Consider the following 22,670-nt stretch of genomic DNA (forward strand, 5'->3'; position numbering starts at 1 on the left):
CGCCAAAGTCAAATTCAATCAAAACAAGACACTTTCACAGCAAAGTGAGACAATTTCCTACCTGCCAACGTAAGAATATAACAATTACGTATTAACTTAGTATGTATATTGAGTGCATTGTACCTTTTAGCTAAAAATTGTAAGACACCTGTTGTTCACAGTAACTGTACTCTGGTGTCAAGGAGCTTCCATTATCCACACAAAGTGATGTTTGACCGCAACTATGGATACTGCGTTGTTGGTAGTACGAGCTCTCAATGCAATTCACAAGGACTTTGGTCAAAAGCGTCACCAACCTGTGAACGTAAGATACAATTTTTGATTGATTAAGCAAACAGTTTTAATAACAGTTGGAAATTGGCGCAAACAGATTGCTTCTGACTGAACCACATTGTTACGTACAGAAGCAAATTTTATGTGATTTGGCCTCCTAACGCGCGCAAATAGGCGTAATTAACTTTGAAAATATGCATGTCCGAGAGATTAGTTTTTCGAAATTGACGAGTCAAATAACATAATAAATTACCTAAATCGTCATCATAAACTGAAAAACTGGCTTCAGTAATTTAGTTTGAGTACATAATTGTATATGTCATGGCTTGCAAATTTTCCTTCTTTTACTATATTAGTTAGATCATAACCATGAGCAGCACAAACGCTCTAGGGAGCCACTGACATGATTAAATCAAAAAACAATAAATTTTTATAAGATAGTTCTCAAGGCGCACACATACCAGAAAAAATAATTTTAGATTTTTAAAAGTACCATTTCTATAATATAATTCCACCGTAATGTGCTTCTGGGTTATCGCATCCGATTTCGAGGACCAGATTTGGGGCGTCTACATATGACATGCGAAGTGAGAACGAAAGTCGCTTTAGCGCAAGTGAAATAGGTAACGTACAAGACTCGAAAGTGTACTGCGGTTAGAATGGTTAGTGCACGTGTAGCAGCTGCGCGCTACAGCACGGTGAAAGTTGTGAGGCTCTTTCAGTTTCCGAAAACCACGAACAAAGACGAAAGTGGGCGGAACAACAGACAAACGAGAGATCGCTGGGAAGCCCAAAGTGATTCTTCCCTTTGTATAGTCGTTATTTCGAAGCAGACTGCTTTGAAGATGAACCACGATTGTGCTTCGCAATTTAGTTAAGGCTACCTGGCGCCGAAATTATGACGAATACCGTGTATACTGACTGAGACAGTGCAAGGGCTAAGCAGTTGGAAAACCAAGAAAAATGAGAATGGCATAAAAGAACCGTGGAAAAAAGACAGTACGTTGTATTTAGACTTCACAGAAGTGTACATGTAGTGATGAATTAATTAGATTGATTTAGTTCATGAGTCACTGAAAAATTTGTGTAGTGGGACAGAATCTTTGAACTGCTGACAAGAGGCATGACAGACAGTTTACACCGTCTTGCTAATTGATATTAAGAAATATATCTGTATATCTCCTGTGCAGCACAGAAAGTTATTGTTGGTAGAATTAACTTGTATTGTTTATCATGAATTGGAGAAGAATCAGTTCTAGACAATGCCATAGTCCTGCTGTCTGCAGTCTTCAGAACCCACACATTTAGGCAGATGCAAAGAATCCTGGGTGTTCAGTGATGCAGTTTTGTCAAGTATGCCCTGGCAACACCCACAATGATGACCAGAGGTCAGCAACAACAAGTACATGTAGTTGTACACATAAAACGTTTTGACTACATGACTTGTAATATCAGCCTAAACTTTTTAATGTCACGATAAATCTATTAGTCTTTCGTTTTGCTCGTCGCGGGTGCTACAAGCGATGGCGTCTCAATGGCGACAGGTTCAAAGCTAGACAGCCCCACCTATTCTACGGCTTCACTTTCGTCGTCTCCCGAGCCATTCTCCACATCACCAGTATCCACTCCATACGATACTGAAGGTTCTACGCGCACAGACCATTCCAAACCGTCATGCAACGACGATTCCTGAGGCTGACGTAACCGTAACTATGGTGTTTTAGCCGCTAACTATTGTACCTCGTGAAGAATATGATAGCGCAAAGTTTTCTTGAGATCACCGACGTCTTCATCACTACAGAAATCCGCTTGCTCTGTCGCGTTCACTGCCTGAGCTATTCAGCGAAACGGCGACATCCGTTCTCACTTTTACGCCATATGTAGAGCACCGCCCCTGTTATCGGACACTATCAATCATCGGACAGCCACAAGATGTAGACGAAGTAAGGCTGAGATTTGCTGAAGCCCAACGTAAGAAGGATTAGTAAAAACTGTGATTGTAGACGCGGGAATTGCAATCGATTCAAACGGTTATGCTAGGACGGTAAACATGATCCTTCTCTGCGATACCGTTCATCGGATACCACTATCATTCATCGGACACGACCTTCCCATGAAACAACGCAAAGGCAATTTTGCAACTTCGCATCAGATATATATATATATATATATATATATATATATATATATATATATATATATATATAGGGTAATTGCTAACTAGCTAACAAAACAACACTATCACTGTCTCCGTTTGCTACTGTACTCTCCAGGAGATATAGCGCATGCTCATTGAGCGTGATAACGCCCCTTTCGACGGACAGTCGTTTTTGTCTTTGCAGCAGCAGTCTGCAGGTAATAACGTCATGAAAGAGAGTGAGAAGGAAATATGGTGTGACCCCAAATTCGTGTGACCTATATTTGACTCAGCACGGTTATTAACCGAAATTGCTGAATTTTGTATGCTGACAAGATCACTCTGTTGGCATCTACCAGACCTCTGGTAATGTCTAATCTTCCCAGCGTAAGAATTCCAACTCCTGAGTCTTTTACAACTGCATGCATAGGCATGATGCACAGGGATGTAGTAAAAGATTCATGTCATCCATGTTCAAGCATTGTGGTGAGCATATTCTCCGAATTCGCACAGGAACAGCTCGTGCTTTCTCTCAAGGCGCCTAAATTGATATTTGGCTCTGAATACGACGTATGCAGGTGTTTCTATCTCATTTTGATATCTATCATTGCTTGACCATGCAGAGTCACGACGTGCAGCACGTCATCGTTGGTACAATGAGTTGTACTATACGCAGAAACTCTGTTACTATCAGAGCAGCTAGAACTTTCACCCCTGCTTTTCCTAGGTAAAGTTGAACTAGATTACGTCAATTCCTTGTAAACGCTACGCGACTACTTTCTTTGCAACGGGTAAAAAGAGCATTTCAGCACTTCAATCTTACTCTCTCATCGGTTTCCGTTGTCGTCTTCTTTGTTGAATAGCTAGTTCGTTCAAGCGACATATTTTACACGTCATAGCGGTGAGTTGTTGCACAAGAAATGACTCAGAATTGCCGTAAAAAACTCTAGGCGAGCGTTCTGCGATCTGCGGCGTTCCAGATAACTGAACTTAGTCAAATGCAGTCATTTTAACTGAACTTAGTCAACTGTAGTCATTTGAAATCTAGAGCTGTTGCCGAGAAGGTAGGAAGTCAAGACAATGGGTGTCCGACGATTGGGGCCGTTACCACGGACGTTTCACTGACTGTAACTCAAACAGATCTTGGCTGGCATGCAGGGTAACAACACGATTTGTAAGTAAAATGTTGTTGATGCGCGATACATAAGTAACTAGGCTGAAAGATAATGTGAGCAATTTAGACGCTATTGTCCGGTGAACGATGCGTTTGTTCGATGAACGGGGTATGCAAAGCTCCGCACAGTTTTCAATCTCACGCTAAGCAGAGAAGAGGTACAATGCTCTCTTTTGGTCTGCTCAATTACAAGTTGGATACTTACATATATGATGTGGTGGGGACTGAGTTCAAAATCGGATAACTGACAACTCGCGTGCGGAATATGATGGTGTCCGAGGAACGAGGCCGCTCTCTACATGCCCTGAATCTACTGCTCGAAACAAGATGCAATAAAACTGAAGCACATTACAGTACAATTTTCTTATAGAAATCTTTCTTCAAAAATCTAAAAATATTTTTCCCGGGTAGGTGCACCATTAGAACTATCATTTAAAAATTTAAAATAATTTTTGATTTTTGTATGTCAGTGGACCTTTAAAATATATTATCATACTATATAATATAACCTAGAGCCGGCGCCTTTCAGCAAATAGTAAAGGTACATTGTTAATAGTGTTCTGTCCAAAATCTCAAGTGCCAAACCGTTTCCGAAAATTCTTACATATTATTGCTTTAGGTATACAATGTCCGTCTCTTGAACATATAAGAAACGGCGGCTTTGTTCTGAAAAAAGACAACAGATATGTAGACACCAAAGCGCGCTACACCTGCAACAGAGGCTACGATATCTTGATGGATGCAAAGAGGTCATCTTACAGCCGCCAATGCCGTCAACATAAAGACACGAAGAAATGTGAAGGATACTGGAGCGGAAGAAATCCGTGCTGCATACGTAAGTTTTATATCCATAGTAACAATACAATAATCAATTCATTTCTAATTTAGCAAGATCGTGTCCGAATCCTAAGCCATTTTTGAACGGAATGGTTATTGGAGAAAATTTCTTTTACCCTGAAACAATTTTAATCAATTGTAGTAAAGGGCATGAATTGACGAAAGATGGGCCAGTTTATAAATGTGATGAAACAGGGTCTTGGGTTCCTCTATCTGGTCAATTGGCAAAAAAGCATAAACCCGTTAATTTGCGTGCTGCGGCAGAACTGCAACTAGTCCAAACCTGTCTAAGAAGAAAGAGCATTCAAACAAAAAATTCGACAATTCTCAAACAAATTTCGCAAGTTGCGAACGTAAGAACATTTCACGTTTCTAAAACAATTTTATACTCTTTGGCGTGTTTAGCGGTCAACTGCGGAAAGCCGAAAAATCCTGTAGATGGACAATGTTCAGGAACTTACTATAAGTTTAAAGGAGTTGCGCTATGTACATGCAATCGGGGATACTGCATAGTTGGACCAAACGAAACTCAATGTAACTCATCAGGAGAATGGTCGAATAAGGCACCAAGCTGCAAAAGTAAATATGGTATTGAGATTGGCATATAAAATACTGCAGTTTTGAATTTAATATTTTGGAATTCAAATGTCCACCTCTTAGCGATCCCGAACACGGTATAGTACAGTTGAGCTCAGAACAAAGGTTTGTAGATGGTACGGCAGTTTACAGCTGCCATTCCGGCTATGACCTAAATATGGATAAAAACATTCAAAGATTTACTCTAACTTGCTTACAACTCGATAACCCTTACAAATGCAACGGAGCGTGGAGCGAAAAACCGACATGTTGTATACGTACGTCCTGTTTGTGTTAATTTTGTGACACTAAACCTGGTTCACAATATTGACACCGACGTCGACGTCGACGTCGAAAATAGAAATGAATCCTATTCCAGCGTCGACGTCGGCGTCAACATCAAAGGATGCCGCCGACGTCGAGGCGGTTTCTTTGAAGTTTGACGGTCAACTGAGCGTCGGCGTAATATTGCGAACCAGGCTTAATAACAGAATTGTATTACCATAGCACGGTCATGTCCGGATCCTAACAATTCTAACTTCAGAAATGGAAGTATAGAGGGAAATGCCTATTTCTACCCCGAAACAATCTTCCTAAATTGCAGTGAAGGTCACGAGATCATCGAAGGAGGATCCTATTTTCAGTGCAATCAAAGTGGCCAGTGGCATGAAATATCAAAACCCAGTGACGAGGCAGCACAACAAGCCAATGAGAGAATCAACTCAGAACGTGTGAAAGTAAAAGCCTGCCTATCGCCAAAGTCAAATTCAATCAAAACAAGGCACTTTCTCACCACAGTGAGACAATTTCCTACATGCCAACGTAAGAATATAACAATTACGTATTAACTTAGTATGTATATTGAGTGTATTGTACCTTTTAGCTAAAAATTGTAGGAAACCTGTTGTTGACAGTCACTGTACTCTGGTTTCAACGAGCTTCCATTATCCAAGTACAGTGATGTTTGACCGCACCGATGGATACTGCGTTGTTGGCAGTAACAGCTCTCAATGCAATTCACAAGGACTTTGGTCAAATGTGTCACCAACCTGCGAACGTAAGATATAATTTTTGATTGATTAAGCAAACAGTTTTAATAACAGTTGGAAATTGGCGCAAACAGATTGCTTCTGACTGAACCACATTGTTACGTACAGAAGCAAATTTTATGTGATTTGGACTAACGCGCGCAAATAGGCGTAATTAACTTTGAAACTATGCGCGTCCAAGAGATTAGTTTTTCAAAATTGACGAGTCAAATAACATAATAAATTACCTAAATCGTTATCATAAACTGAAATAATGGCTTTAGTAATTTATTTTGAGTACGTAATTGTATGTCGTGGCTTGGAAACTTTCCTTCTTTTAATATATTAGTTAGATCATAACCCTGAGCAGTATAGACGCTCTAGAGAGCCACTGATATGCTTAAATCAAAAATTAGTATAAATTTTTATCTGATGGTTCTCAAGGCGCACAAATACCAGAAAAAGTAATTTTAGATTTTTGAAAGTACGGCTTCTATAATAATTACACCGTAATGTGCTTCTGGTTTATTGCATCCGGTTTCGAGGACCAGATTTGGGGCGTGTACATATGACATGTAGGTCAGAACGGAAGTCGTGTTAGCGCAAGTGAAATAGGTAACGCACAAGACTCGAATGTGTACTACGGTTAGAATGGCTAGACGATGTGTGGCAGCTGCGTGCTATAGTACGGTGAAAGACTGTATAAGGCTCTTTCAGTTTCCGAAGACCACGAACAAAGACGAAAGTGGCCGGAACAACATACAAACGAGATCGCTGGGAAGACCCAAGTGATTCTTCCATGTTGTATAGTCGCTATTTTGGAGAAGTCTGCTTTGAAGATGAGCCAGGATTGTTCGAGCAATTTAGTCTTGGCTACCGGGCGCCGAAATTGAGACTAATACCGTGCATAATGATTGAGACAGTGCGAGAGCTGAGCAGTTAGAAAAACCAAGAAAGATGAGATTGGCTAACGAAAAACGTGAAAAAAGACAGTAGGTTGTATTTAGATTTTACAGAAGTGTACATGTAGTGATAAATGAAATTGACCTAGCTTTATAAGTCTCTGAACAATTTGTACAGTGGTACAGAATCTTCTAACTGCTGACAAAAGGCATGACAGCCAGTTTACACCATCATGCTAATTGATAGTATAAATTATATCTGTATATCTCCTGTGCAGCAGAGAAATCCATTGTTGAAGTCAGCATTGTTTGTAAAATTAATTAGTATTGTTTCTCTTGAATTGGAGGAGGATCAGTTCTAGGCAATGCCATAGTCCGGTTGTACGCAGTCTTCAGAACCCACACATCTGGGCAGACATCAGATAATCCTGATGCAGTTTTGTAAAGTATGTCCTGGCAACAGCCACAATGAAGACCAGAGGTCAGGAAAAACAACTACATGTAGTTGTACACCTAAACAAAATTCCGCTAAATGACTTGTAGTAACAGCCAAAACTGTTTAATACCACAATAAATCAAGTAGTCGTTCGTTTTTCTCGTCTTCGGGTGCTACAAGCGATGGCGTCTCAGTGACGACAGGTTCAAAGCTAGACAGCCCCACCTATTTTACGGCTTCACTTTCGTCATTTCCCGAGCCATTCTTCAAATCACCAGTCTCCAATCCATACGATACTGAAGGTTCCACGCACAAAGACCATTTCAAACCGTCCTACAACGATGATCCCAAGGCTGACGTAACTGTAACAATGGTGTTTTGCCCAGTAACGATTGTACCTCGTGAAGAGTATGATCGTGCAAAGTTTTCTTGAGATCACCGACGCCTTCATCACTAGACAGAGCCGCTTGCTCTGTCGCGTTCACTGCCTGAGCTAGTCAGCGAAACGTTTTGCGCTAACGCGACATTCGTTCTCACTTTTACGTCATATGCAGAGCACCGCCCCTGTTATCGGACACCATCAATCATCGGACAGCCACAAGACGTAGACGAAGTAAGACTGAGCTTTGCTGAAGCCCACAGTAAGAAGTATTAGTAAATACTGTGATTCCAGACGCGGGAATTCCAATCGATTGAAACGGTTATGCTAGGACGTTAAACATGATCCTTCTCTGCGATCCCGTCCATCGGATACCACTATAGCGCGGCACGTTCCTCGGACACAATCATATTCCGGACACGAGTTCTCAGTTATTCGTTTTTGAACGCAGTCCCTACCACATCATAAATGTAGGTATAAAAGTTGTAATTGAGCACACCGAAAGAGAGCATTGTACCTATTCTCTGCTTAGAGTGAGATTGAAAACAGTGTGGAGCCTTGCATACCCCGTTCATCGGACAAACGCATCGTTCACCGGAGAGTAGCGTAGAAATTGCACACACGCATCCTTCAGCCTAGTTACTTGTATATTGCTAATAAACAACTCTTTACCTGCAAATCGTGTTGTTACCCTGCATGTCAGCCAAGATCTGTATGCGTTACAGTCAGTGAAACGCCTGTGGTAACGACCCCAATCGTCGGACACCCATTTTCTTGCCTTCCTGCCTTCTCAGCAACAGCTCTAGGTTTCAAATGACTGCATTTGATTAAATTGAGTTATCTGAAACGCCCCAGAACGCAGAACACTTGCCTGGAGTGCTTGATGGCAATTCTGAGTAATTTCTCCTACAACGACGCCCCACTAGGACGTGAAAAAGATGTCGCTTGAACAAACTAGCCGTTCAACAAAGAAGACGATAACCGAAACCGATGAGAGGGCAGGATTGAAGTGCTAAAACTCTCTTTTACCCTTTGCAAAGTAAGTCGATTGCCGCGTAGCGCGCGTTGACAAGCACTTGACGTTATCTAATTCAACTTTATCTAGGAGAAGCAATGGTGAAGGTTCTAGCTGCTATGATAATAAACAAAGTTCCTGCATTCGGTACAGCTGGCTGTACCAACGATGACGTGTTGCACTTCGTGACGGTGCAAGGTCAGGCAATGGTAGATATCAAACTAAGATAGAAACACCCGCACACGTCTTATTCAGAGCCAAGTAACAATCTAGGGGCCTTGAAAGGAAAGTACGGGCTGCTCCTGTGCGAGTTGGGAGAATGTGCTCACCGCAAATCTCGAACATGGATGACGTGAATCGTCTGCTACATCCGGTGCATCAAGACTGTGCAGTTGTGCTGCAAGACACTCAGTAGTTCAAATTCTTACGCAGGGAAGACTAATTAGTACCGGAGGGCTAGTAGATGCCAACAGAGTGAGTTTGTCAGCAGAGAAAATTCAGCAGTTTCCGCTATTGACCGTTGCTGAGTCAACTAAAGGTGAAACGAATTGGGGGCCGTACGATATTTCCTTCCAACTCTCTCTCTCTCTCTCTCTCTCTCTCTCTCTCTCTCTCTCTCTCATGACATTACTACCTGCAGACTGTTGCTGCAAAGAAAAAGACTGTCTGACGAAAGGGCGTTACCTCGACTCAATGAGCGTGCGCTATCTCTCCTGGAGAGTAGCAAACGGAGACAGTGATAGTGTTGTTGTGTTAGCTAGTCACCTATAAACCTATCTCAGGTGCAAAGTTGCAGAATTGCCTTTGCGTTTTCATGGGGGACGTCGTGTCCGGTGAATGATAGTGGTGGTGTCCGATGAACGGGGTCGCAGAGAAGGATCATGTTTTCCGTCCTAGCATAACCGTTTCAAGCCTTTGGATGTCCCGCGTCTGGAATCACAGTCTTTACTAATCCTTCTTACTGTGGTCTTTAACAAAGCTCAGTCTTACTTCGTTTACTTCTTGCACGGCTGTCCGATGATTGATGGTGTCCGATAACAGGGGCGTCGCTCTATCATTCATCGGACACGACCTTCCCATGAAACAACGCAAAGGCAATTCTGCAACTTGGCATCAGATATAGGGTTATTGCTAACTAGCTAATGCAACAACACTATCACTGTCTCCGTTTGCTACTGTACTCTCCAGGAGAGATAGCGCATGCTCATTGAGCGTGATAACGCCCCTTTTGGCGGACAGTCATTCTTGTCTTTGCAGCAGCAGTCTGCAGGTAATAACGAAAGAGAGTGAGAAGGAAATATGGTGTGACCCTAAGTCGTGTGACCTATACTTGACTCAGCACGGTCATTAACGGAAATTGCTGAATTTTGTATGCTGACAAGATCACTCTGTTGGCATCTACCAGACCTCTGGTAATGTCTAGTCTTCCCAGCGTAAGAATTTGAACTCCTGAGTCTTTTACAACTGCATGCATAGGCTTGATGCACAGAGATGTAGTAAAAGATTCATGTCATCCATGTTCAAGCATTGTGGTGAGCATATTCTCCCAATTCGCACAGAAACAGCTCGTGCTTTCCTCTCAAGGCGCCTACATTGTTATTTGGCTCTGAATAGGACGTATGCAGGTGTTTCTATCTCAGTTTGATATCTACCATTGCTTGACCTTGCACCGTCACGACGTACAGCACGTCATCGTTGGTACAACGAGTTGTACTATCAGAGCAGCTAGAACCTTCACCGTTGCTTCTCCTAGGTAAAGTTGAACTAGATTACGTCAAGTCCTTGTAAACGCTACGCGAATATTTTCTTTGCAAAGGGTAAAATAGAGCATTTTAGCACTTTCATCGTGCCCTCTCATCGGTTTCGGCTGTCATCTTCTTCGTTGAACGGCTACTACGCACAAATGACATCTTTTACACGTCGTAGAAGGGGCGTGGTTCTATGAGAAATGATTCAGAATTTCCGTCAAGCACTCTAGGCGAGCGTTCTGAGTTCTGCAGTGTTTCCGATAACTGAATTTAGTCAACTGCAGTCATTTGAAACCTACAGCTGTTGCCGCAAGGTAGTAAAGGCAAGAAAATGGGTGTTTGACGATTATGGCCGTTGCCACGGGCGTTTCACAAACAGTAACTGTTACAGATCTTGGCTGACATGCAGGGTAACAACACGATTTGTAGGTAAAAAGGTTTTTGATGAGCGATACTATAAGTAACTAGGCTGAAAAATGCGTGTGCAAAATTTAAACGCTATTGTCCGGTGAACGATGCGTTTGTTTGAAGAACGGGGTATGCAAAGCTCCGCGCAGTTTTCAACCTCACTCTAAGCAGAGAAGAGGTACAATGCTCTCTTTTCGTTTGCTGAATTACAAGTTGGATACCTAGTTCAGTTCAAAATTGGATAACTGACAACGCGCGTCCGCAATATGATGGTGTCCGAGGAATGGGGTCGCTCTCTACATGGCCCGAATATACTGCTAGAAACTAGATGCGATAAATAGGAGGCACATTACAGTTTAGTTTTCTTATAGAAATCTTACTTTTAAAAATATAAAAATTATTTTTTTTCGTGTATGTAATCCATTAGAACTATTGTATAAAAATTAAATTATTTTTAATTTTTGTATGTCAGTGGACCTTTAAAATATATTATCTTTCTATATAACATAAAGTAAATCCGACACCTTTGATCAAATAGTAAATATAAATTGTTAAGAGTATTCTGTCCAAAGCCTCACGTGCCGGACTGCTTCAGCAGATTCTGACATATTATTGCTGTATATTAAATAAATATGGTATTAAGATTGATATATAAAATACTAAAGTTTTGAATTTATTTAGAAATTCAATGTTCACCTCTTAGCGATCCCGAACATGGTACAGTACAGTTGAGCTCAGAACAAAGGTTTGTAAATGATACGGCAGTTTACAGCTGTCATTCCGGCTATGACCTAAATATGGATAAAAAGATTCAAAGATTTACTCGAATTTGCTTACAAGCCGATAACCCTCACGAATGCAAAGGAACGTGGAGCGAAAAACAGCCATGTTGTATACGTACGTCCTGTTTGTGTTAATCTTGTGACACTAATAACAGACTTGTATTACAATAGCAAGGTCATGTCCGGATCCTAACAATTCTAACTTCAGAAATGGAAGTATAGGGGGAAATGCCTATTTCTACCCCGAAACAATCTTCCTAAATTGCAGTGAAGGTCACGAGATCGTCGGCGGAAGATCCTATTTTCAGTGCAATCAAAGTGGCCAGTGGCATGAAATATCAAAACCCAGTGACGAGGCAGCACAACAAGCCAATGAGAGAATCAACTCAGAACGTGAGAAAGTAAAATCCTGCATATGGCCAAAGTCAAATTCAATCAAAACAAGGCACTTTATCAACAACATAAGACAATTTCCTATCTGCCAACGTAAGAATATAACAATTACGTATTAACTCAGTATTTATATTGAGTGCATTGTACCTTTTAGCTAAAAATTGTAGGAAACCTGTTGTTGACAGTAACTGTACTCTGGTTTCAACGACCTTTCATTATCCAAGCACAGTGATGTTTGACCGCACCGATGGATACTGCGTTGTTGGTAGTACTAGCTCTCAATGCAATTCAGAAGGACTTTGGTCAAATGCGTCACCAACCTGTGAACGTAAGATATAATTTTTGATTGATTAAGCAAACAGTTTTAATAACAGTTGGAAATTGGCGCAACAGATTGCTTCTGACTGAACCACATTGTTACGTACAGAAGCAAATTTTGTGTGATTTGGACTAACGCGCGCAAATAGGCGTAATTAACTTTGAAACTATGCGCGTCCAAGAGATTAGTTTTTCAAAATTGACGAGTCAAATAACATAATAAATTACCTAAATCGTTATCATAAACTGAAAAAATGGCTTCAGTAATTTAGTGTGAGTACGTAATTGTATGTCATGGCTAGGAAATTTTCTTCTTTTAATATATTAGTTAGATCATAACCCTAAACAGTATAGACGCTCTAGACGGCCACTGATATGCTTGAATCAAAAATTAGTATAAATTTTTATCTGATAGTTCTCAAGGCGCACACATACCACAAAAACTAATTTTAGATATTTAAAATTACGGTTTCTCTAGTGTAATAGCACCGTAATGTGCTTCTGGGTTATCTCACCGGTTTCGAGAACCAGATTTGGGGCGTGTACATATGACAGGCGAAGTTAGAACGAAAGTCGTGTTAGCGCAAGTGAAATAGGTAACGCACAAGACTCGAAAGTGTACTACGGTTAGAATGGTTAGTTCACGTGTAGCAGCTGCGTGCTACAGCACGGTGAAAGTTGTGAGGCTCTTTCAGTTTCCGAAGACCACGAACAAAGACGAAAGTGGGCGGAACAACAGACAAACGAGAGATTGCTGGGAAGCCCAAAGTTATTCTTCCGTCTTCTATAGTCGTTATTTCGAAGCAGACTGCTTTGAAGATGATCAACGATTGTGCTTCGCAATTTAGTTAAGGCTACCTGGACCCGAAATTATGACGAATACCGTGCATACTGATTGAGACAGTGCAAGGGCTAAGCAGTTGGAAAACCAAGAAAGATGAGATTGGCATACGAAAACCGTTAAAGAAAGACAGTAGGTTGTATTTAGATTTTACAGAAGTGTACATGTAGTGATGAATTAATTAGATTGATCTAGTCCATAAGTCACTAAAAAATTTGTGCAGTGGGACAGAATCTTCGAACTGCTGACAAGAGGCATGACAGACAGTTTACATCATCTTTCTAATTGATATTAAGAAATATATCTGTATATCTGTTGTGCAGAACAGAAATCCATTGTTGAAGTCATTGTTGGTAGAATTAATTTGTATTGTTTACCATGAATTGGAGGAGAATCAGTTCTAGGCAATGCCATAGTCCTGCTGTCTGCAGTCTTCAGAACCCACACATTTAGGCAGATGCCAAAGAATCCTGGGTGTTCAGTGATGCAGTTTTGTCAAGTATTTCCTGTCAACACCCACAATGATGACCAGAAGTCAGCAACAACAACTACATGTAGTTGTACACCTAAACAAAATTCGACTACATGACTTTTAATATCAGCCTAAACTGTTTAATATCACGATAAATCTAGCAGTCGTTCGCTTTGCTCGTCTTCGGATGCTACAAGCGATGGCGTCTGTGGCGACAGGTTCAAAGCTAGACTGCCCCACATATTTTACGGCTTCACTTTCGTCGTCTCCCGAGCCATTCTCCACATCACCAGTATCCACTCCATACGATACAGACGGTTCTACGCACACAGACCATTCCAAACCGTCATGCAACGACGATTCCCGAGGCTGACGTAACCGTAACTATGATGTTTTTGCCCGCTAACGATTGGACCTCGTGAAGAATATGATCGCGCAAAGTTTTCTTGAGATCACCGACGTCTTCATCACTAGTAGAGAGAGTCGCTTGCTCTGTCGCGTTCACTGCCTGAGCTAGTCAGCGAAACGTTTTGCGCTAACGCGACATCCGTTCTTACTTTTACGTCATATGGAGAGCACCGCCCCTGTTATCGGACACCATCAATCATCGGACAGCCACAAGATGTAGACGAAGTAAGACTGAGCTTTGCTGAAGCCCACAGTAAGAAGGATTAGTAAAAACTGTGATTCCAGACACGGAAACTCCAATCGATTGAAACGGTTATGCTAGGACGGTAAACATGATCCTTCTCTGCGATCCCGTCCATCGGATACCACTATCATTCATCGAACATGACCTTGCCATGAAACAACGCAAAGGCAATTCTGCAGCTTCGCATCAGATATAGGGTTATTGTTAACTAGCTAATACAACAACACTATCACTGTCTCCGTTTGCTACTGTACTCTCCAGGAGAGATAGCGCATGCTCATTTAGCGTGATAACGCCCCTTTCGACGTACAGTCCTTTTTATCTTTGCAGCAGCAGTCTGCAGGTAATAACGTCATGAAAGAGAGTGAGAAGGAAATATGGTGTGACCCCAAATTCGTGTGACCTATATTTGACTCAGAACGGTTATTAACGGAAATTGCTGAATTTTGTAAGCTGACAAGATCATTTTGTTGGCATCTACCAGACCTCTGGTAATGTCTAGTCTTCCCAGCGTAGAATTCAAACTCCTGAGTCTTTTACAACTGCATGCATAGGCTTGATGCACAGAGATGTAGTAAATGATTCATGTCATCCATGTTCAAGCATTGTGGTGAGCATATTCTTCCAATTCACACAGGAACAGCTCGAGCTTTCCTCTCAAGGCGCCTACATTGTTATTTGGCTCTGAATAGGACGTATGCAGGTGTTTCTATCTCAATTTGATATCTACCATTGCTTGACCTTGCACCGTCACGACATGCAGCACGTCATCGTTGGTACAACGAGTTGTACTAAACGCAGAAACTCTGTTACTACAAGAGCAGCTATAACCTTCACCCCTGCTTGATTTAGGTAAGGTTGAACTAGATTACGTCAATTTCTTCTAAACGTTACGCGACGACTTTCTTTGCAAAGGGTAAAAAAGAGCATTTTAGCACTTCAATCTTACCCTCTCATCGGTTTCGGTTGTCGTCTTAAATGTTGAAAGGCTAGTTCGTTCAAGCGACATCTTTTACACGTCATAGTGGGGCGTGGTTGTACGAGAAATGACTCAGAATTGCCTTTAAAAACTCTAGGCGAGCGTTCTGCGTTCTACGGCGTTCCAGATAACTGAATTTAGTCAACTGCAGTCATTTGAAACCTAGAGCTGTTGCCGAGAAGGTAGGAAGGCAAGACAATGGGTGTCCGACGATTGAGGCCGTTACCACGGGCGTTTCACTAACTGTAACTCAAACAGATCTTGGCTGACATGCATGGTAACAACACGATTTGTAGGTAAAAAGTTGTTGATGAGCGATACATAAGTAACTAGGCTGAAAGATGAGTGTGAGCAATTTAGACGCTATTGTCCGGTGAACGATGCGTTTGTTCGATGAACGGGGTATGCAAGGCTCCGCACAGTTTTCAATCTCACCCTAAGCAGAGAAGAGGTACAATGATCTCATTTGGTCTGCTCAATTACAAGTTGGATACCTACATATATGATGTGGTGGGGACTGAGTTCAAAATCGGATAACTGACACCTCGCGTGCGAAATATGATGGTGTCTAAGGAATGAGGCCGCTCTCTATATGCCCTGAATCTACTGCTGGAAACCAGATGCGATGAATAGGAAGAACATTACAGTGCAATTTTCTTATAGAAATGTTGTTTTTAAAATCTAAAAATATTTTTTTCATGGTATGTACACCATTAGAACAATCATATAATAATTCAAATTATTTTTGATTTTTGTATGTTAGTGGACATTTCAAATATATTATGTTTCTATATAATATAACCTAAAGCCAACGCCTTTCAGCAAATAGTAAATGTACATTATTAAAAGTGTTCTGTGCAAAACCTCACGGGCAAAACCGCTTCCGCAGATTCTGACATATTATTGCTTTAGGTATACAATGTCCGTCTCTTGAAAGTATAAGAAACGGCGGCTTTGCCCTGAATAAAAACAACAGATATGTAGACACCAGAGCGCGCTACATCTGCAACAGAGGCTACGATATCTTGATGGATGCAAAGAGGTCATCTTACAGCCGCCAATGTCGTCAACATAAAGACATGACAAGATGTGAAGGATACTGGAGCGGAAGAAAACTGTGCTGCATACGTAAGTTTTATATCCGTTGTAACAATACAAAAATCAATTAATTTCTATTTTAGCAAGATCGTGTCCGAATCCTAAGCCGTTTGTAAACGGAATGGTCATTGGAGATCATTTCTTTTACCCTGAAACAATTTCAATCAATTGTAGTGAAGGGCATAAATTGACGGAAGATGGGCCAGTTTATAAATGTGATGAAACAGGGTCTTGGGTTCCTCTTTCTGGTCAATTGGCAAAAAAGCATAAACCCGTTAATTTGCGTGCTGCGGCAGAACTGCAACTAGTCCAAACCTGCCTAAGAAAAAGGAGCATTCAAACGAAAAATTTAGAAAAGTCTAAACACAATTTCGCAAGATGCGAACGTAAGAACATTGCACGTTTCTAAAAACAATTTTATACTCTATGGCGTGTTTAGCGGTCGACTGCGGAAAGCCGAAAAATCCTGTGGATGGACAATGTTCAGGAACTTCATACAAGTTTAAAGGAGTTGCAAGATGTACATGCAATCTGGGATACTGCATAGTTGGACCAAACAAAACTCAATGTAACTCATCAGGACAATGGTCGAATAAGGCACCTAGATGCAAAAGTAAATATGGTATTAAGATTGGTATATAAAATACTAAAGTTTTGAATTTATTTAGAAATTCAATGTCCACCTCTTAGCGATCCCGAACATGGTACAGTACAGTTGAGCTCAGAACAAAGGTTTGTAAATGATACGGCAGTTTACAGCTGTCATTCCGGCTATGACCTAAATATGGATAAAAAGATTCAAAGATTTACTCGAATTTGCTTACAAGCCGATAACCCTCACGAATGCAAAGGAACGTGGAGCGAAAAACAGCCATGTTGTATACGTACGTCCTGTTTGTGTTAATCTTGTGACACTAATAACAGACTTGTATTACAATAGCAAGGTCATGTCCGGATCCTAACAATTCTAACTTCAGAAATGGAAGTATAGAGGAAAAGGCCTATTTCTACCCGGAAACAATCTTCCTAAATTGCAGTGAAGGTCACGAGATCGTCGGCGCAAGATCCTATTTTCAGTGCAATCAAAGTGGCCAGTGGCATGAAATATCAAAACCCAGTGACGAGGCAGCACAACAAGCCAATGAGAGAATCAACTCAGAACGTGAGAAAGTAAAATCCTGCATATGGACAAAGTCAAATTCAATCAAAACAAGGCACTTTCCCACCAACGTAAGACAATTTCCTACTTGCCAACGTAAGAATATAACAATTACGTATTAACTTAGTATATATATTGAGTGCATTGTACCTTTTAGCTAAAAATTGTAGGAAACCTGTTATTGACAGTAACTGTACTCTGGTTTCAACGAGCTTCCATTATCCAAGCACAGTGATGTTTGACCGTACCGATGGATACTGCGTTGTTGGTAGTACTAGCTCTCAATGCAATTCAGAAGGACTTTGGTCAAATGCGTCACCAACCTGTGAACGTAAGATATAATTTTTGATTGATTAAGCAAACAGTTTTAATAACAGTTGGAAATTGGCGCAACAGATTGCTTCTGACTGAACCACATTGTTACGTACAGAAGCAAATTTTGTGTGATTTGGACTAACGCGCGCAAATAGGCGTAATGAACTTTGAAACTATGCGCGTCCAAGAGATTAGTTTTTCAAAATTGACGAGTCAAATAACATAATAAATTACCTAAATCGTTATCATAAACTGAAAAATGGCTTGATTAATTTATTTTGAGTACGTAATTGTATGTCATGGCTAGGAAATTTTCCTTCTTTTAATATATTAGTTAGATCATAACCCCAAACAGTATAGACGCTCTAGACAGCCACTGATATGCTTGAATCAAAAATTAGTATAAATTTTTATCTGATGGTTCTCAAGGCGCACACATACCACAAAAACTAATTTTAGATATTTAAAAGTAAGGTTTCTATAACGTAGTTGCACCGTAATGTGCTTCTGGATTATCTCACCGGTTTCGAGAACCAGATTTGGGGCGTGTACATATGACAGGCGAAGTTAGAACGAAAGTCGTGTTAGCGCAAGTAAAATAGGTAACGCACAAGACTCGAAAGTGTACTACGGTTAGAATGGTTAGTTCACGTGTAGCAGCTGCGTGCTACAGCACGGTGAAAGTTGTGAGGCTCTTTCAGTTTCCGAAGACCACGAACAAAGACGAAAGTGGGCGGAACAACAGACAAACGAGAGATTGCTGGGAAGCCCAAAGTTATTGTTTCGTCTTCTATAGTCGTTATTTCGAAGCAGACTGCTTTGAAGATGATCAACGATTGTGCTTCGCAATTTAGTTAAGGCTACCTGGACCCGAAATTATGACGAATACCGTGCATACTGATTGAGACAGTGCAAGGGCTAAGCAGTTGGAAAACCAAGAAAGATGAGATTGGCATACGAAAACCGTTAAAGAAAGACAGTATGTTCTAATTAGATTTTACAGAAGTGTACATGTAGTGATGAATTAATTTGATTGATCTAGTTCATGAGTCACTGAAAAATTTGTGCAGTGGGACAGAATCTTCGAACTGCTGACAAGAGGCATGACAGACAGTTTACATCATCTTTCTAATTGATATTAAGAAATATATCTGTATATCTGTTGTGCAGAACAGAAATCCATTTTTGAAGTCATTGTTGGTAGAATTAATTTGTATTGTTTACCATGAATTGGAGGAGAATCAGTTCTAGGCAATGCCATAGTCCTGCTGTTTGCAGTCTTCAGAACCCACACATTTAGGCAGATGCCAAAGAATCCTGGGTGTTCAGTGATGCAGTTTTGTCAAGTATTTCCTGTCAACACCCACAATGATGACCAGAAGTCAGCAACAACAACTACATGTAGTTGTACACCTAAACAAAATTCGACTACATGACTTTTAATATCAGCCTAAACTGTTTAATATCACGATAAATCTAGCAGTCGTTCGCTTTGCTCGTCTTCGGATGCTACAAGCAATGGCGTCTGTGGCGACAGGTTCAAAGCTAGACTGCCCCACATATTTTACGGCTTCACTTTCGTCGTCTCCCGAGCCATTCTCCACATCACCAGTATCCACTCCATACGATACAGACGGTTCTACGCACACAGACCATTCCAAACCGTCATGCAACGACGATTCCCGAGGCTGACGTAACCGTAACTATGATGTTTTTGCCCGTTAGCTAACGATTGGACCTCGTGAAGAATATGATCGCGCAAAGTTTTCTTGAGATCACCGACGTCTTCATCACTAGTAGAGAGAGTCGCTTGCTCTGTCGCGTTCACTGCCTGAGCTAGTCAGCGAAACGTTTTGCGCTAACGCGACATCCGTTCTTACTTTTACGTCATATGGAGAGCACCGCCCCTGTTATCGGACACCATCAATCATCGGACAGCCACAAGATGTAGACGAAGTAAGACTGAGCTTTGCTGAAGCCCACAGTAAGAAGGATTAGTAAAAACTGTGATTCCAGACACGGAAACTCCAATCGATTGAAACGGTTATGCTAGGACGGTAAACATGATCCTTCTCTGCGATCCCGTCCATCGGATACCACTATCATTCATCGAACATGACCTTGCCATGAAACAACGCAAAGGCAATTCTGCAGCTTCGCATCAGATATAGGGTTATTGTTAACTAGCTAATACAACAACACTATCACTGTCTCCGTTTGCTACTGTACTCTCCAGGAGAGATAGCGCATGCTCATTTAGCGTGATAACGCCCCTTTCGACGTACAGTCCTTTTTATCTTTGCAGCAGCAGTCTGCAGGTAATAACGTCATGAAAGAGAGTGAGAAGGAAATATGGTGTGACCCCAAATTCGTGTGACCTATATTTGACTCAGAACGGTTATTAACGGAAATTGCTGAATTTTGTAAGCTGACAAGATCATTTTGTTGGCATCTACCAGACCTCTGGTAATGTCTAGTCTTCCCAGCGTAGAATTCAAACTCCTGAGTCTTTTACAACTGCATGCATAGGCTTGATGCACAGAGATGTAGTAAATGATTCATGTCATCCATGTTCAAGCATTGTGGTGAGCATATTCTTCCAATTCACACAGGAACAGCTCGAGCTTTCCTCTCAAGGCGCCTACATTGTTATTTGGCTCTGAATAGGACGTATGCAGGTGTTTCTATCTCAATTTGATATCTACCATTGCTTGACCTTGCACCGTCACGACATGCAGCACGTCATCGTTGGTACAACGAGTTGTACTAAACGCAGAAACTCTGTTACTACAAGAGCAGCTATAACCTTCACCCCTGCTTGATTTAGGTAAGGTTGAACTAGATTACGTCAATTTCTTCTAAACGTTACGCGACGACTTTCTTTGCAAAGGGTAAAAAAGAGCATTTTAGCACTTCAATCTTACCCTCTCATCGGTTTCGGTTGTCGTCTTAAATGTTGAAAGGCTAGTTCGTTCAAGCGACATCTTTTACACGTCATAGTGGGGCGTGGTTGTACGAGAAATGACTCAGAATTGCCTTTAAAAACTCTAGGCGAGCGTTCTGCGTTCTACGGCGTTCCAGATAACTGAATTTAGTCAACTGCAGTCATTTGAAACCTAGAGCTGTTGCCGAGAAGGTAGGAAGGCAAGACAATGGGTGTCCGACGATTGAGGCCGTTACCACGGGCGTTTCACTAACTGTAACTCAAACAGATCTTGGCTGACATGCATGGTAACAACACGATTTGTAGGTAAAAGTTGTTGATGAGCGATACATAAGTAACTAGGCTGAAAGATGAGTGTGAGCAATTTAGACGCTATTGTCCGGTGAACGATGCGTTTGTTCGATGAACGGGGTATGCAAGCCTCCGCACAGTTTTCAATCTCACCCTAGGCAGAGAAGAGGTACAATGCTCTCTTTTGGTCTGCTCAATTACAAGTTGGATACCTACATATATGATGTGGTGGGGACTGAGTTCAAAATCGGATAACTGACACCTCGCGTGCGGAATATGATGGTGTCCGAGGAATGAGGCCGCTCTCTATATGCCCTGAATCTACTGCTGAAAACCAGATGCGATGAGTAGGAAGAACATTACAGTGCAATTTTCTTATAGAAATGTTGTTTTTAAAATCTAAAAATATATTTTTCAGGGTATGTACACCATTAGAACAATCATATAATAATTCAAATTATTTTTGATTTTTGTATGTTAGTGGACATTTCAAATATATTATGTTTCTATATAATATAACCTAAAGCCGACGTTTTTCAGCAAATAGTAAATGTACATTGTTAAAAGTGTTCTGTGCTAAACCTCACGGGCAAAACCGCTTCCGCAGATTCTGACATATTATTGCTTTAGGTATACAATGTCCGTCTCTTGAAAGTATAAGAAACGGCGGCTTTGCCCTGAATAAAAACAACATATATGTAGACACCAGAGCGCGCTACGTCTGCAACAGAGGCTACGATATCTTGATGGATGCAAAGAGGTCATCTTACATCCGCCAATGTCGTCAACATAAAGACATGAAAAGATGTGAAGGATACTGGAGCGGAAGAAAACTGTGCTGCATACGTAAGTTTTATATCCGTAGTAACAATACAAAAATCAATTAATTTCTATTTTAGCAAGATCGTGTCCGAATCCTAAGCCGTTTGTAAACGGAATGGTCATTGGAGATCATTTCTTTTACCCTGAAACAATTTCAATCAATTGTAGTGAAGGGCATAAATTGACGGAAGATGGGCCAGTTTATAAATGTGATGAAACAGGGTCTTGGGTTCCTCTATCTGGTCAATTGGCAAAAAAGCATAAACCCGTTAATTTGCGTGCTGCGGCAGAACTGCAACTAGTCCAAACCTGTCTAAGAAAAAAGAGCATTCAAACGGAAAATTTAGAAAAGTCTGAACAAAATTTCGCAAGATGCGAACGTAAGAACATTGCACGTTTCTAAAAACAATTTTATACTCTATGGCGTGTTTAGCGGTCGACTGCGGAAAGCCGAAAAATCCTGTGGATGGACAATGTTCAGGAACTTACTACAAGTTTAAAGGAGTTGCAAGATGTACATGCAATCTGGGATACTGCATAGTTGGACCAAACGAAACTCAATGTAACTCATCAGGACAATGGTCGAATAAGGCACCCAGATGCAAAAGTAAATATGGTATTAAGATTGGTATATAAAATACTAAAGTTTTGAATTTATTTAGAAATTCAATGTCCACCTCTTAGCGATCCC

General features: G+C 41.0%; 2 protein-coding genes across 2 annotated transcripts; both read left to right on the forward strand.

The window, feature by feature from the left end:
* The first annotated feature begins 4,319 nt into the window (after positions 1-4,319).
* Positions 4,320-17,090, forward strand: LOC134176506 (sushi, von Willebrand factor type A, EGF and pentraxin domain-containing protein 1-like). Its single transcript, XM_062643173.1, has 9 exons — positions 4,320-4,419; positions 5,505-5,819; positions 5,881-6,054; positions 11,595-11,804; positions 11,867-12,181; positions 12,243-12,416; positions 16,263-16,478; positions 16,532-16,834; positions 16,888-17,090. The coding sequence occupies exons 1-9, from the start codon at positions 4,320-4,322 to the stop codon at positions 17,088-17,090; spliced, it is 2,010 nt and encodes a 669-aa protein (XP_062499157.1).
* Positions 17,091-17,122: 32 nt separating this feature from the next.
* Positions 17,123-22,615, forward strand: LOC134176507 (sushi, von Willebrand factor type A, EGF and pentraxin domain-containing protein 1-like). The gene is made up of 6 exons (XM_062643175.1): positions 17,123-17,332; positions 17,389-17,703; positions 17,765-17,938; positions 21,788-22,003; positions 22,057-22,359; positions 22,413-22,615. The coding sequence occupies exons 1-6, from the start codon at positions 17,233-17,235 to the stop codon at positions 22,613-22,615; spliced, it is 1,311 nt and encodes a 436-aa protein (XP_062499159.1). The 5' UTR covers positions 17,123-17,232.
* Positions 22,616-22,670: the final 55 nt, after the last annotated feature.

The sequence above is a fragment of the Corticium candelabrum genome, chromosome 2 (genome assembly GCF_963422355.1).
Source record: "Corticium candelabrum chromosome 2, ooCorCand1.1, whole genome shotgun sequence".
In the NCBI taxonomy this organism is placed as follows: domain Eukaryota; kingdom Metazoa; phylum Porifera; class Homoscleromorpha; order Homosclerophorida; family Plakinidae; genus Corticium; species Corticium candelabrum.